This window comes from Corvus kubaryi, unplaced genomic scaffold, assembly GCF_017639235.1.
Source record: "Corvus kubaryi isolate FWS band 111438036 unplaced genomic scaffold, C.kubaryi_AGA036_p1.0 37396, whole genome shotgun sequence".
NCBI classification, from domain to species: domain Eukaryota; kingdom Metazoa; phylum Chordata; class Aves; order Passeriformes; family Corvidae; genus Corvus; species Corvus kubaryi.
In genome coordinates, this window is record NW_024581135.1 from 15,674,046 (window position 1) to 15,689,882 (window position 15,837).

The following is a 15,837-nucleotide window of genomic DNA, read 5'->3' on the forward strand; positions in this document are numbered from 1 at the left end:
GCGGCTGCCCGGCGCGGGTGCGCTCCGGCTGCCCGGTGCGGCGGGCTGGCGTCGGCCCGCTCTGAGCTGCTGTGGCCCGCCGGCGGCAATAAATAGCGAAGGGCCGTTTGTTTTGGCAGGCGAGCGGCCGCTTGCGGGGCGCGGGGCGCGGGGCTCGGCGCTGCCGGAGCCCTCCGCGGTTTGCGCCTCAGCGGTCAGCGCGGCGGGGCTGGAGCCGGAGCCGGAGCCGCTGCTGCCTCCGCTCCCCGGGCAGGAGTGAGAGGGGAAATTGAAGAGATCCGGGACCGGGAACCGCCAGGACCGCACCCTGCCCGTGTCCCAGCCTCCCAGCGCCCTCCCTCTCTCGCCTCCTCCCCGTGGAACCTGCCCCGGGCCGCCCGCAGCCTCCTCCCCCCTGCCGAGCCCTGCAGCCCACCCCGCTGGGGGTGCCCGCCGCCACCTGCCCCCCGGGGCAGCCCCGCCGCCGCCCCAAGGCGCTCCCGGCCCGCCGCACACCCTTTGCCCCCCTTCGCGGGGCGTCCTGCGGGGGCTCCCTCGCGGCGGAGTGGGCGCGGGGTGGCACCCCCGGGGCTCCGGCCCCCGCCGCGCCGCCTGCTCGCCAGGGGCCCGGGCCTGCGGGCGGGGATCAAACAGAGCAGGGAGGCAGCTGGTTGAAATTTAACCACAATATTCTCGCTCCCCATTGTTTCCAGGGAGGCCCGATATTTCCACAACAGGATTATGGCATCTGATTAACTCGCTGAGACAACAATGAGGGGCTGGGATGGGCTTCCCCTTCTAGCTGCCAAAAGGGGAAAGTAAATATAACACCCTGATTTCAGGAGCGAGGGTTTGCAGGGCCGCCCCCCCCCCCCCCCCCGGTTCTCCCCCAGCTGTGTGCCGGGGAGGGGTCCGGCACAGGTCCACTTGCACACCCTCTGGTTCCCTAGGATCTTCCCAGGTGAGGCAGTGCCTTGGGATGCCCACACACACACAACTCTCTCAGGGATGTTCCCTTGTCAGCTCTTCAGTGGGCACAGGGCACAGGTCACTCATAGGGATACACAGTGGCCAGGTTGGAATAGCCAGCCAGACATCCAGCTCTGGCTGCAGGGCTTTGCTGGTCTCAGCAGCACCGAGCAACCTGGGCAAGAGGGATGCAGGCGGGGGAGCCAGCATCACCCACAGACTTGGGATGCTGCTATCCACTGCCCCCAGTAGACCATTTCCTTTGCAGGAGCTGCGAGCAAAGTGCAGCTGGCCAGAGGTGTCTCCGTCAGGTTTTCATACTCAGTAGCCATGGTCCATCAGGTTTTTGTACTGGTTTTCATACTGCTTACCCAAAACCAGCTCCCAGAGCCTCTATGACGTCCTGCCACTGAGCAGGATGGTGAGAGGCAGATATCCCACTGCTCCTGCACATGATGAAGCTAGGGTGTTTGGCCAGCAGCCCCAGGCCACCCCACTTCTACACCTCTTCAGCTGATCCTTCCAGTGGAGCATTATAAGGGCATCAGCAGAGAGAGCAGAGGGGATGTACCACAGCACCATTCGCCAACCTTGCCCTTGGCTTCTCAGGGATGCAGAAGGGACACAAGTCTCTGTGCATCACTAGCACAGGAAAATTAGACTCTATGGACCCCTGGACTAGATTCACAGAATCTTCTAGGGTGTTTTGTACTCCCAACAAAAGGAACGAACCTAGCTTCCCACTTTGCACATCACAAGAGACTGTGAAGCAGGATCATCTGGGATAACACTGCATCTGGAGGCTGCAGCACTTCCCCAGGGAGAAGTTCCCTATGAATGCCAGTGTCACAAACCCAGACCTCCAAATAACCTCTGCAGCCTGCCAGCATGCAGTGTGCATGTCACAAGCCTCTGTCCCCCTCCCAGCAGCTCCAGGCTCACAGTAAGCAGCCTAGCCCTGCCCTTGCTGGTAACAGTATTCCTGTCCCATGGAGGCCTAGGGTGGAAGGCAGGGAGTTGGGTTTGATGGTGACAGCAACTCCTGCCCATGCAGGGGCTGTGGCACTGTGCATCGGCTCTGGCCACAGCGAGCAGTGACAGTGCCCTGTTGCTGTGTGCAGAGTCCATCACCTGTCCATGCAGCATTCCCAATGTCAGCCAGTGCTCCTGCCAGGCAAAGCCCACGGGCACATGGGGCTGAGTGGGACAGGGACATCAGGCACAATAGGGTAGCCAGGCTGGGTGTATGAGGAGGCAGCTGGAGGCTGAGACAGGGTGGGCATAACCAGTGTTTGAGAGAGAAAATTTGCTTGGGGAGGGGCACTCCTGCTTGGGCAACTGATGGGAAGGGACCCTTGCTGCTACAGTGGAGGTGGGAGAGATGCAGCGTCTGTCCCTTATCACATGGCATTTCCCTCCACACTCGGCCACTCTCAGGCACCGCCGGGACTCCTGGCCTGGACGGCAGGACGCACTGCTCCTGCCTGCATTCCGACAGTGCACCAGTGCCTCTTTCCTCTGTCCTTCGGCTCTCCCCACCACCGCATCCCACTGTCCCTGCGCGAGCGGCAGTGCAGCATCCTGCGCACCCCTTGCTGGGCTCCCAGGGCTGCCCGGAGCTGGGCTCTGCGCAGGGCGAGCGGGCGGCGGAGCCGAGCCAGGCAGTCTAGGTGGTGCTATTTCTCTATTTTTGCACTGGACGGGTTTGGGATTTTCCTCTCCCTATTCGCTGCCTTGGTCGTCTTCTTCCCTCTCTCTCTCTCTCTCTCTCCCCCTCTCTCTTTTTTTTTCTTTTCCTTTTCTAAAAATACTTGACAGCGATTGAAAGGTCCCTTTAATCGAGGCCACAGAGCCCTTATTAAGGGCACGGGTCGGGGTGCTGGGCCGTGCCCAGCATAACGGCTTCATTAAACCCTGAGAAAACTAATATTTATGGAATCAAATTTATGGAGGCCAAGGCCGAACTTGTGGCCTTTAATGTGTGTCGGGAGCTCAAATCCAGCCGGCTCCAGGGAGGAGGGGGTGGGGACAGGGAAGGAGACCCCAGCGGGACAGGATGGGACAATGTGTAGTGACATTCCCCGGAGCTGGCGACAACCTGGGCCAGGGAGGAACCAGTGGCCCCATGCTGGAGTCTTGAGGGCCAGGGTCCCTGCGGTTCCCTGGGGGACATTGGCAAAGCTCTTTTTCCTACTGTCTTCACTCTCCTGCTTTTATTTACCCCCCATCCATGCTCCTGCATCCACACCTTCCCTTGCCTTGGGAGAGGGGTGAACGGAACAGGATCTATCCGTGCAGCAGGTCTTTAGGGCTGCTGGACACTCCACAGAGACTTTGCAGCAGGACAGGGCTCATGAGCAACACCTCTGCAGCATTCCTGGGACTGGCTCCCCCCAGGGTTGAGTACCCCAGGGAGAAGCAGAGACACAGTAACTCACCAGAAAGACCCAGGGGTGCAGGTGCTGGTTTGCACCACCCGCTCCTCCCCCACAGAGTCCACCAGCCACTGGCACAGCCAGGTTGGGATTGTTTCAGCCCTGCCTCTCCCTGTGATGTCTCCTCACACCCGAAGGGGATAGACAAGCCAGATGCCCTCACAGGGGCCATAAGCATTCCTGAATGTGCTGGCATGCACGGGGGAACAGCACAAACCCCAGAGCCAGAAGGGAGCTGAGGGACCAGGCTTGCAACAGAACAGCTCCTGCGCCAGGAGATGGACTCCATATGGACGGAGTAGGGGTTGCACCAGGGACAGCCTGGCGACAGAAGATACAGGAAACTCTTGAACTGCCAAACTCCTGCTGCCCCAGTCCTACCCCTCAGCCAGTAGCAGGACCCTCCCTGGGGGCAAGTGCCTAGCAGGCAGACTCAAAGCTGCCAAGATAAGATGCTTGCAGATGGGAAAATGCAGGATGCGTAAGCTACGACAGTCGGCACAAGCTCCGCATCCCATGGCTTTCCCTTCTCACCACCCACCCTGCCCTGCATGCTGCTCCCTAAGAAAGGAAATATAAAAAGCAACCAGTTGCACTGGCCCTGGGACTGGTCGGCTGTGGCCCAGCAAAGGCCCTTTCATTCCCCTTCTACAGACACAGGGACTGCTCTGGATGTTTTTATTTCCCCCTTTCTGCCCAAGAGAACAGGCAGCATGGCTGCAGCTGGCCCAGCCCCAGGGAGCAGGACAGCTGGGGGCATGGGTCCCTGTCCCAGGAGAGCAGCACCATTGGCTGCAGCCTGCCTGCTGCCTGGCTCTCTGCATGCTGTTGTAGGACCTGGCTTGGACACAGGAATAGGGTTCCAGTCCTGAAGGAAGCATGATGACCCAGGGGCTGGAAGAGGAGAACAGGAGTGGATGGATGGATGGATGGATGGATGGATGGATGGGGTGGGAAGGGATGGAAGTGGTGTTTTGTGTCCAGGGAGCATCTGTAAGCTGCTCCAGGGCTGCTCCCAGGCCTGGGAGCATTCAGTGTGTTAGTGTTTTGGTTGTCTCCTGCTCCTTGGAGGCCAAAGCATGAATCAACCCTGTATCACCTGCCCAGTAACTATGGTGGAGGTGCCTGCAAATGTAGGGTGCCCCACAGCCCATCCAGGGCCTTTGCCAGCCTGCTGCTGCAGGCACCAGCACACAGTGTGTATCCTGGTGTGGGACAGGAACAGGGGCTCTAGCCCCCTCAGCATGCTGTGCCCCCATGATCTGGGCATCCTCTTGTGCACACCCCAAAACACATACTGCTGCTCAGGGTGAGGCACAGCATGGCTGGGAGCGGCTGTGCTGTGCCACAGCAATGAGCTGCTGTCACCTGCTCACTGTCCAGAGTCACTGCAAGCCCCTGGGACATCAGGACTGGCCTGAGGGGGACCCAGCAGCACTGGTGATTACATCCCTTCCTAGACACTACAGCCCTGGTGGGACAGAGAAGGAGAAGGAATCCCACCCAGACACAGCCTTTTATTGAAAACCCACTCAAGAGCAGCCAAACCCCACAGCTCTACCAGAGCCCCAGCTGTCCCACATCCACTGGCAGCATCCCTCCCACTTCTCCCAGGTCCAGCACTGGCTCTGCCATGAGAGGAAGCCTGGGCAAACTCTGCACCAGGGAAGAGTTAGAGAAGCTGTTTCCTGAAACACTGTTGAAGAAAGGAGCTCCATCTCCCCAAATGGAGACATCTTGGGAGGGGACCATGACCTGGGCAGGGTCCACCAGGAGATGCAGAGAAGAGGTAGATGATGCATGAGTGCTCTGCACTTCCTCTCTTGGATGCTGGGGGAAGCAGAGACCCTTGGCAGGGTTGGCAGCAATCTTTCAGCTGAAGAGCCCTTTTGCCTTCTTTGGCTTGGCCTTGGCTGCAGGCAGCCGGGGCTTCTGAGCTGGGGAGGAGGCTGGCTGGAAACAAAGAGGAGGCAGTGTCAGTTCCACCTTGGGGGGTCATGCAGCGTGTGTGCAAGTGTGCAAGCAGTGATATTCCTGTCATCTCTGTTGTGGGAGTGCAAAATACATACACATCCGCAATCACACACTCCCCAGTCAGGATGCATAGGGTAGAATGGGCTAGGAACCAAGCTGAGACTCCGAGCCCATCCTGGATGGGCACAGTGCTTGGATGAGAGGACAGGAAGGAGATGTGGTCCCCATCCTGCCGTTGGTACAGACTGTTCTAGAGCAGCACTCACCGAGGTTCTGTTGCTGGAAGATGTTTCATCCTCCTGGGATGGAGGAGGTGGATGGGGGTGCTCTGTGGTTTCTGCAGTGGGTGCTGTGTCCATGTCATCCTCTGGTACCAGAAAAAGACGCAATTTGGGATTGAGATAAGGGAGCATGAGGCATTGCCCAAAGCCACTCCAGGAATTGTGCTTGGATGGGGAGCCCAGCCCATGGGGGGAAAGCAAAGGGGGACACTGTTGCATGGGGTGAGCTGCATCCGGGGCCACACTTCCCCCAGGATATGGGGCTCAGCAGTCGAGGGGATGGCTGCATCACATGCTCCCCATGCCACAGCCCAAGGAGCTCCTCACCAGAGCAACGCCGTTTCCGAGCCTGCTTGGCCTCCTGCTGTGTCACTGCAGTGTAGAGCTGCTGCAGAGCAGAGGCAAACTCCCGCCCTTCATCCGCAGCGCAGATCCGGGGCAGGGTCTGTGGAAGAGAGTAGAGGCACCATCGCCCTGCCAGGACATCATCTGCCAGGTCACCCTGCCACGGTGCCGCTGTGGGGCAGAGAAGGGGCTGTGCCCCCCTCTGCCTGTCAGGCTGCATCTGTTTCACCCCAGGACTGCAGCACAGTTTGTGGGAACAGGCAGCTCAGGCACTGGCTGGGATGTGGCTGCTCCCAGCTGTGCACACACCCACACACCTGCTCTGGACACTGCGTTGCCTTCCCATTGAGAGGCAGACTGCAGAGGCTTTTGGGTCATTCATGAAATGCTGGAGATAAGATCGCTCTGGAAGGGCTCTGGCTTCCCTGCCTGGAGCAGCACGGGCTGCAGCTTGCAGATCTGGACAGCGAGCCTTGGGCAGGGACATGACCTCATTAAGAGGTGGGAACAGGCAGCCACTGCCTGCCACCACAGCCTCCAGCACAAGGCATCTCTGGTGGCCCCACGGAAACTGAAAATGAGGCGACAGTGAACTGAGGGATGCCCAGGTTTGCTCCCCGTCTGCCAGAACAGCTCCTGCCTCCCTGCACACATTTTTATTCCCTCCAGACTTGACATGGGAAGCCGCCTTCCTCCTGCCTGCACCTCTTGCCAGTGGCATGCCACCTTTCCTGCTGGGCCATGCTGATGCACATGAGAGATCTTGGCGGGCTGGGGAAGCGCCACACTCCACTGGGACCATAACACAGCTCACAGTGAGCAAACAAACGTGCAGGGATGGGGAAACGCGTGTGTGCCCTGGAGGGGTTGCTGCGGGGGGTGTGTGGGGCACAGTGTGGGCCTACAAGTGCAGGTGAGTGTGAGCATGATGACGTACATAGGGACTGTGTGTGCAGCAGTGTGCAGATGAGCATGGCTGCGGGTGCACGCATGGCTGATTGTGTGGCTCTCTGTGTGTTTGTGTGTGTGTGTGTCAAAGGTCTGCACACACTAATCTCTGCCCTGCTCCACACCCAGACAGCAGGAGAACAAAGTGTAACAGATAAGGTAGGATCCTCTCCGGGCCAGGAAAGTGGGGAGGGGATGGGGACACTCAGACCCACTCAAGGCCAGAGTCCAAAGCCTGACCCCAGCTTCCCAGGGGCAGAATGGGTAGGCTGAGCCCTCTTCACTGCTCCCTGCCAGACAGGGTGGGAGGATAGGGCTGATGCCAGGATGGGTTGGCTGGTGCCCAGAGAGACACTTTCCATGCAGGTCTCATCTCTTCTGCTGGAGTCACAGGCATGAAAGGCCCCTTGGCTGTAGGAAATGCATGGCACTGGCATCTGCTTTTTGACCAACTGCTATACAGGTCACCTCCTCTGTCCTTGCCCACTGCCACTGGAGGGAGCGATGCTCTGCTCCCAGCATCCTGCCAGCATCCCACCAGCATCCCTGGGATTGTTTGGTACTGGGCAAGCACACCTCTCAATGCCTCATCACCCAGCCGCCAAGCTGTTAGCTGCACTGGCTCATGACAGGGTCCCAGAGAGGAGGAGGAGGGATGCTGAGCACCTCAGGCACCCCAAAGATGCTCTTGCCCTGCTGTCTCACTGTCTCACCCCACAGAGCCAACAGTTGCACCCAAGGTTTCAAAAGCAGCATCCAAGGCTGGGAAGGTGACTGCACTTCAAAGGCAGAAGAGGGCCTGGTCACAGGTGGCTGACACAGCCCAGATCAAAGGCACAAGCTGGAGTCATAATTCAGAGAAAAGCAAACAGCAGCTCCCAGGAAAGTCAGGAATGGCAGTGAAGTGAGCAAAGTGTACTAGATAGCGCTGCGTGGGTCAGTGCCCCAGGAGGGCAGGAGAGTCCCCTGCAGAGCCAGGTGCCAGCTCTGGGTGCCACTACTATGGTGCCCATCCCCTCTCCCTGCCACCAACCAGTCTCTGGGGAATGCCAGGGCAATGGGGCAGGCTATGCATCCAGGTGTAGGGTGCTGCCCAATCTCCTCTGCTCCAACCCATCAGGATGGCACCTGGGATGTGCCCCGAGGCCCAGGGCTGCTCACGCTGCTCCACTTCACAGCATTCAAGCAAGGATCTGGGCAGGGCAGCTGCTCACTCAGTGCTCAGCCCCAGCTGCCCAGAGCCAGCAATGTCCCCATGGTGTCCCTGGGGATGGGGCAAACCATCTTTGCAGCAGCACAGTGTCCCCAAGAGCAGCACACACACCCACTGAGGTGGCACCCTGGAGAGGCACTGGGAGGAGTGCCCAGCACTCCTCGGGGGATTGGGCATCCGGGGTGGCACAGGGGTCTGCAGGTGCAGGGCACCTGCTGCCCACGCCTGCAGGAAGGGCTTAGCTCCAGAAAGCCCAGGGTGGAATTTGGGAGTCAGCGGCCACTTCCTGCCGCTGCCCTTCCCGGCGGCTGGAGCCTGCGGGCTCGGGGCCATGGGGTGGCCGGAGCTGGCCCGCGACGGGACTGGGAGGCTGCGCTTCACAGCCCCGGAGGGAAATGGGTTCTAACCAGAGCTGGAAGCGTTTCCCTGCAGAGCTATGACTCAGCAGGGAGCAGAGCGTGCTGTGCCAGCCACCGGCCACCTGATGGCCCCGAAGGCTGAGAGGGACAACGAAGTGTCCCCAAAAGGGCTGGATGGGGGACAAGCCCTGGCTACAGGTGATTTTCCCCTTCGTCCTTGCCCCACTGCTCCGTTCCGAAGCTGAACCCTGCTGCAGACAAGTTGTCCCCACTGCGACATCAGCCCTCATCTCTGGTGACTTGTTTTTCCCTGATTACCCATCTCCAGGATAAACATGATGTCTGAGGTCCGGGGAGCCGCACAAGCAGAGGGCTGGCCGCTGGGGGAGTGCTGGCCGAGTTGCTCCACACGACTCACCAGGCACCAGAGAGTGATGCCTGGGGAGCTGGCATGGCTTGTCTGGCCTGTTATGACTACCTGGCCACAAGGCCAAGTGGGATGCCCCCGTATCAGGAGGGACTCAAGGCTGTGGAGGCGGCACGGGAGGCTCCGCAGCACACCCTGAACTGCAACTGGGGGGGTGCCCAGCAAAGGGGGGCAGGTGCCTGACCTCGTGCTGAGAGCAAGCCATGCTACCAACAGCTCCACGGTGTGGAGGGGCAGCTCAGGGGGAGCTGGGCTGCAGCCTCGCTCAGTGACCCCAACCCAGAGGGCTGGGCTATGGGGCTGCACCCCAGCGTGGAGATGTAGCAGGGTCAGTGGTGGGCAGGGTACAGAATCTATCTCCAAGGCATTCTGCCTTTACCCACCCCCTGCCCAGACTCCCTTCTCAAGGGGCCATAAGGGACAGCAATTTGCAGTATGAGCAGAAGGGGCACATCACCCACCCCGGCACCATGCCACCAGCACAAAACCATCACCTTTCCCTGGCCCAGGACGGGTTTGCAGGCAGGCTGGCTCATGCTGGGCCCCCCTTCCAGTGCCAAGCACCAGAGTCTAAATCGGTCATGCTCAAAGCTGGGGACTGACCCTTTCATTATCACACCAGACGTTCAAAGCGGTTACCAACATTCTTCACTACAAATCCCACATTCCTATTTTTTAATATATTTTTAACTGGAAAACAGAGCGAATGGGGCCTGTTTGGAAATTACAGCCTGGCTGCTGTGGCTTGTATGTCAGATCTGCCCACATTCCCGTGGCCAGCCTCAGCACATGCTCCACAGGGGCACACTTAATAATTCCTGCAGGGGCGGGAGCCAAGGGGTGTGGGCCAAGGGGGAGGATGGCTTCCCCAGGCTGTCCCCGCCAGCGGGCTCCGCGGAAGCGGCGTGGTGGAGTGGCAGACCAGGAATGGCAGACTGGCTCTCTGGCACTGGGCACGGCCACTGCCACACTGGTGTGGATGAAGTCTGGCGATGCTGTGACAGTCCACAGCGGACAAGGGAAGGGCTCCATGGCTGGTGCATTCCTGTGCCTCAGGGCCAGGCTGCCCTTGGCACTCTACCCTGCCACAAACTTTGTGCAGGCTCCTGGGAATGGGGCTGGCATGGCTTGCTGGATCTATGCTGGGCATCTCTGCCCATGGTTATGCCAATGTCAGGCTAGGGAGAGACCCACCCTGGGATCCAGGTAGATGCTCACCCACCCTCTTCCAGCAGCAGAGGATCTGTCTGCAAGAGAATAGATGGAGAGAGTTGAACTGCCCCCCTCCAGCCGGTATCAAGGGCAGGAAAGGGGGTACTTATTCCCTGGGATGAAGCAGGGTACATCGGCCGGATATCCTGCCCCAGCTCCCTTGTGGGGAAATAGCCCTCTCCCTGGGGGCAGAGCTGCCTCCAGGCACTCCGAGGTGCCCCACACTTACCACTGATGCCCTTTCCCAGCTCCTCCAGCCCTTAGATCTACTTGCACCCACCCCAGCCTGCATTACTCCGTGGGGCACTGCATACTCCAGAAGCAGGTGGCTAAAGGACCAGCCCTGAGCTCGAACTGTCACTGTCCCCATCTGCCCTACCATGCAGTCCCAAGGGACACGCAGCAGCAGCAGCAGCGGCAGCAGCAGCGGCAGCTAGGAGAGCTGGCGGTGCTGCCAGCCCGCCCTTGGAGCAGGCACGGGCAGGATGGCCAGGGCTTCACAGGCAGGCAGCCAGGCTGAGCACACCTGGCAGGAAGTGGCGGTGCCGGCAGGGGAAGGCAGCCGGAGAGCTGCTGAGAGGTGAAGGGGTCACCCCGGGGAAGAGCGAGTGGTGAGGCCGGGACAGAGGAGCATCGGAGCCCGGCCCAGCCCAGCCCAGCCCGGCATGGCACAGCACTCCTCCCAGCACCGCTCTGGCCCTGCTGCCGGCAATGTTTTCCTTTCCCCCTGACTTCAGGGGCCTTTCCAGCGAGCAAATGTCAGGCACATAAAGAGCGGCACTGTGAGCGGAAGATGGAGCGAGAATGCCTGCCCGCGTCCCTCCGTAAGTGCTGTCTCACACTTCATCAAGGCAGCCTTTGCAAGCGAGGCACTCACTTAACAACCAGCAGTCTATGCTGGCCGGCGACCGCAGCAGCCCCGCCGCTCAATACCCTTTTCTTTTCTCCTTGTGCTGCTTCTGTGGCTTGGGTTACAGCCTTTCTCGCAGACACTGAGCGGAGGGGCGTGGTGGCAGCGGGGGCTCTGCATTGTGCCGCCGCCACGCCGGGGTGGATGCTGGTTCCCCCCATGCAGAGATGCTGGGGGGGTTCTATCCCTGCTCTGCCCACTCACTCCTGCATCCAACGGGCAGGGATAAATCCCAGGGAAAGGAGGGTCGGCGGCAGAGCAGAGGTGGGGCAGGAGGTTGCAGCATCTCCTTCCCAGTCATGTGAGGACCAACCCACCAGGAGCAGCTTGGGGCTTGGCAGGGACGCTGGCAGGGGGTGAGCGGTTCCACCCTCAGTGGGCACCGTCCCTACCCCGTCCCATTTGGAAAGAGGCCCTCCTGCCATGCTGCCAAGCAAACCCATGGGCATCCAAGCCCTCCCCCTGCCCAAGTGCCAACAAACTCCCTGAAAAAGAGTTGTGTCCAGCACTAGCATTGCCTCCCCACCTGGGCAATGCTGGAAGATGCTGGGCCTTGCTGCGCAGCTTGACCATGGGCACTTGTCCTCCTGTCCAGCAGCCCATGGGGTAACAGCAGGAAAACCTCTGGGGAAGCTGGCACTGGGTGCCAGTTTGGCAAGGGAGATGGACAAGGAGGCAGGTCCCAAAAAGTGTGGCAGGTCCCAGCATGCCAGGACTAGTGAGGACTTGCTTCCAAGAAGGGAGAGTCACAGGCTGATAGAACCTATAGCTTTCACCTCCACCAACCTGACCCATCACTGACACAGGGTGCCTTCTCCAGGGTCAAGAGCAGAAGGCATGGAGACCTGGTGGCCAGTATGCCTCCTCTCCCAGGGGGACAGCTCAGAGACCCTGCTTATCTGTGAGGAAGCTGGGTGGCTCACACCGCCTTGTTATTTTAGGCTGACTCGGTGAATATAGATACATCATCCAGGCTTATTATTGTAGGATTCCTCCGCAAAGTGTGCCAGCTCATGCGGGTTTATTATTGTCTGCTCAGGAAAGCTGGACACATTGCACTGGTCTGTTATTGTAGGGTTGCTCAGGAAGGCCAGCCAGCTCATCCCAGCTTGTTGTTATTGCACAGAGCTCATGGGGGGGCTGGCCAGGAAACTTCCTGCAAAGTGGGGTGATGGAAAGGGAGCCACACCTGGTGAATCACAAGGATGCTGTGTGGCGATAAGGAACAGCAAAGGGTGGGATCCAGCACCTCAGCTCCACCCAGCAAGGACAGGCCACTCATTCATGGGCACAAGCACTCATGATTCCCCTGGATCTCTGTGTAACAGAGGCAGCAGGAGTGTGGGTCAGGGCAGGGAACTGGCAAAGCAGCCCTCATACTCAAGAAACAAAATCTGGGGATGACAGGGGGACAACCATGGAACTACTGCACCCAGTACATCCCTGAACCTGGCACACAAGGGATTAGCTGAGCTAACAGGGCCCAGAGAGGAAGCTGGTGCTGAGCCAGGTGGGATTAGGGGCTTTTGGGGGGAATCTGGGCGTGTTTAGGACCAAGGTTGAGCAGGAGGCAGCTGCTCCACCCTTGTGGCTTTGCAGTTCCTCCCAAGCACGGGTGCAGCCATAGGGGCAGCCCCTGGGGATGCTGCCCCATTGTCACCCGAAACTGCAGCAGGAAGCATTTCTGTGTGGGGCAGGGGGGCAGCAGGGCTCCCCACTGGGCTGCCTCAGGCAACTCCCCAGGCACATGGCCCCAGTAGGGTTGGGTCCAACTTGCCCCAGCAGCCCTGGCACTGCTGCTGGCACAGCCACTGAGTCACCATCACTTCCTTGCCCTGTGACAATCCGTGTTTCCCAGGCATGGCAGCCTGCTGGCGTCACCCCAGGCTGTGCCCAGCTGGTACCAGGCACCCAGATGTCCCATGGGCAGTGCCCAGCTATGCCAGGTGCCCAGGTGTCCCCCCAGGCAGTGCCCAGCTGTTCCAGGTACCCAGGTGTCCCACGGGCAGTGCCCAGCTGTGCTCAGTGCAGATGTTGGTCCCCAGCCAGGCACCAGGATTGAGTGTCAAGAGAGCTCTCCATGCACAGCAGCAGCGGCAGGAGGCCAGCCTGCCTTGTGAGCACACAGCCCTTTCATTCATGGCAAAAAATAGCCCCCCGGGGTGTGGTCCAGGCTGGAAAAGCCCCCTCCAGCCCTGGCCAGCCCATGTTTATTCAATACGGGGGGGACACACTGCCCTCTCCCTGCCCCCCAGCCCTGCGCACCATCTCCCTGCCAGAGTGGCTGCTCTTGGACGTGATTCGTCGGGTCCCCCCTGGCCAAAACACACAGGCTGGGGTGGGGGGGAAGGCAAAACCCTAAAAAGCACTGGGTTTGTCTCCAGGAGGAGCAGCCCGTGGTGATGTCATGAGAGTTTGCATGCGGCCACATGAAAGGGACTAGCTGCCCAGGAAATCCACAGGTCAATGATCCTTCAGACAAGCCAGCGATTCTTCAATGGGCCAGGAAGGAAACCTCGGGGAGCCCAAGCCAAGCCTGCCCTTGCCCCAGGGACAAAGCCTGCCCCCAGCCTCATGGCCCCCCAGGATCCCCAACCCTGCTCCACAATGCCTCCCTTTCTCAGCAGCTGAAATTCACAGCAGCCCAATCCCTCTGCAAAATGGTACCAACTTCTGCCCTGCAGTTCCTGGGCACCAAGCCTCTCCCCACAGACTACTAACATCCTAAGCCCTGCTCTGCAGCCTCCAGAGTCTGGACCCCTGCCCACAGACCCCAGACCCTCTGCTGGTCTGGGGGGAAGCACCCCTATTTCCATGGTGATCCATCAGGCTGGGAGTGGCAGGTGATTTAGGGTCAGGCAGCACTGCCACCTGACAAGGGGGATGCAGCAGGGCAGAGGGTTCTCTTTCATGAAGGATTACACTGGGGACAGCTGGGAACACACAGATGCAGCCCCCTCAGCCCCCTTCCCAAGAGTCAGCCAGGTTCTCAGTCTGCTCTGGCAGGCATTGCAGATATGGGCTCTGAAACCAAATCCGCTGCCCAGGGCTCCCCCTCCCCGTTTTCCATAGGTGCAGGATGCAGTGGCTGGACTGATGAGGAAGATTTGCCTGATTTGCCTTCCTCCTCCCCATGGAGGAGACATCTCTGGGCTCACATCCAAGCCCAGGATTCCAGCTCTGCACCTCAGTCTGCTCTGCTCATCCCAGCCCCTCCATGGATCCTGTATCACATGGAAATTGACGATGGAGCTGCCTTTCCGGCCCCACCACAGGCTGCAGCCCAGAAGGAGCCGAGTGGAAAGTGAACCTCAGGGTTCTGACTTCGTGCCCCCAGCACCTCCCATGCATCATTTTAGGAGGCTGCAAGCAACCAGCCTGTCCACCTGCAACTTGCCCATGGAGACACTCTTCTGCTCCACTTGCCCCATGTCCCCACTCACAGGCACAAGGTGAGAAGACCCTCTGCAACCCCAAAGGTGCCTGGAGACCAGTACATACCCCAAGCTGGTGCCACAGCACGTGGGGACATTGGCTGGGAAATCCTTGGTGAAGCAATGGGCACAGGCATCTCCACAATGTGGCGCCGGGGCTCTCTGAGGCCAGCTGAGTGGTGACTGGAACCCACTGCCCTCAGCAGAGAGAGGGTCTTTGCAAAAGGGCTCTGAGAAGACCACAGCCTGGGACATCTGGGATGTGGGGCACCTCCATCCTGCTGGTACCCAAATCGGTCCATGACAGCACTGGACTCATGGAGGGGACAGGGACAGTGGAGAGGAGATGGGAGCCCCCACATTCAATGCGAGGCTCTCAGGACTATTCCTTCTCCCATCTGGGCCCAGGTTGGGATGTTTACTCCTGCTGTCCCTGTTTCAGCAAAGAGAGGGGACTCAGTCTCTATGACTGTCAATCAGGCACTTTTCACCAGAGCTAAAAATGCACTCACAGAAGGAAAACAAAATAAAAACACAAAACAAAACAGAGAGGTGAAAAATTCCTTGATATTTCTCTCCTGCAAATCCCCAGAGCCAGCAGAGAGGCGAGAGCCCCCGGAGTTTGTCAAGCAAACACTTTCACACCCTTGGCCACGCTCGGCACACTGCCGCTGGAATGCCAAATATATATTTAAGCCCTGCTCATCAAAGGAGTCTGTTCGGAGTCGGTTTCGGGCAACGTGCATGTGGGTTTGGCCTGGAGAGAAAACCAGGGATGCGGAGAACATTTCTTGGGGATGGGAGACAGCTCGCGTGCGCACACACACACACACACGCGTGAGATAAATGGCAACCTTCAAGGTCGTGTGGCTGTGAGGTCACGGGCTGGGCACGAGATACCTGCCCGCTGTGGCACTCACCCTTATCAGCGCCTGTCGCACTGTGGGGTGGGGATGTTTAGGCTGGAGGGAGGCCAGCAGCCATTCTGCATTCCAGCACTATAAACTGTGTCAGAGCTAAACAAGCGCAGCCAACAAAGCCAGGGTCCAGTGAGACGAGCAGGAAGCAGCACTTTGGGAGAGGGCAAGATTGCAGGGAAGTGGAGGGCTGCTCAGGGCTGTGCACCTCGCCATGAGGTGATAAGAAGCCTCAGCTTGGGCTCGGCACTATGCAGTAGTGAGACACAGATACAGTGCTCCTGCAAGTCCAAGGTTGGCGTTTGCCAGGGTGCCACAGATCCTGCTCTGCCTCCCCTGGCACTACCTGCACTAGGCTGCCAGCCATCCCACAGGGCATCACTGCTCGTCTGCTGCCAAACCACCCCCAGTCCTGTTCTTGGAGGCATGGAGGG

At 59.4% G+C, this 15,837-nt stretch overlaps 2 protein-coding genes across 4 annotated transcripts in view; both read right to left on the reverse strand.

The window, feature by feature from the left end:
• The window catches only part of IHH (Indian hedgehog signaling molecule), a 13,290-nt gene extending 12,010 nt beyond the window's left edge, over positions 1-1,280 (reverse strand). Inside the window, exons 1-2 of the mRNA XM_042040528.1 lie at positions 1,170-1,280; positions 494-612 (exon numbers count right to left, since the gene is read on the reverse strand). Of these exons, the coding sequence (XP_041896462.1) occupies positions 494-612; positions 1,170-1,280 (230 nt within the window). The remainder of the gene's footprint in view (positions 1-493; positions 613-1,169) is intronic.
• A 3,600-nt stretch (positions 1,281-4,880) lies between these two features.
• NHEJ1 (non-homologous end joining factor 1) overlaps positions 4,881-15,837 on the reverse strand; it is a 43,622-nt gene continuing 32,665 nt past the window's right edge. For 2 of the 3 annotated variants that reach the window (XM_042041067.1, XM_042041068.1), the window contains exons 6-8: positions 5,966-6,083; positions 5,624-5,724; positions 4,881-5,332 (exon numbers count right to left, since the gene is read on the reverse strand). In XM_042041067.1, the coding sequence (XP_041897001.1) occupies positions 4,916-5,332; positions 5,624-5,724; positions 5,966-6,083 (636 nt within the window). In that variant the 3' untranslated portion in view covers positions 4,881-4,915. Of the gene's footprint in view, positions 5,337-5,623; positions 5,725-5,965; positions 6,084-15,837 lie in introns of all 3 variants that reach the window. The other variant, XM_042041069.1, reaches the window with a different exon arrangement.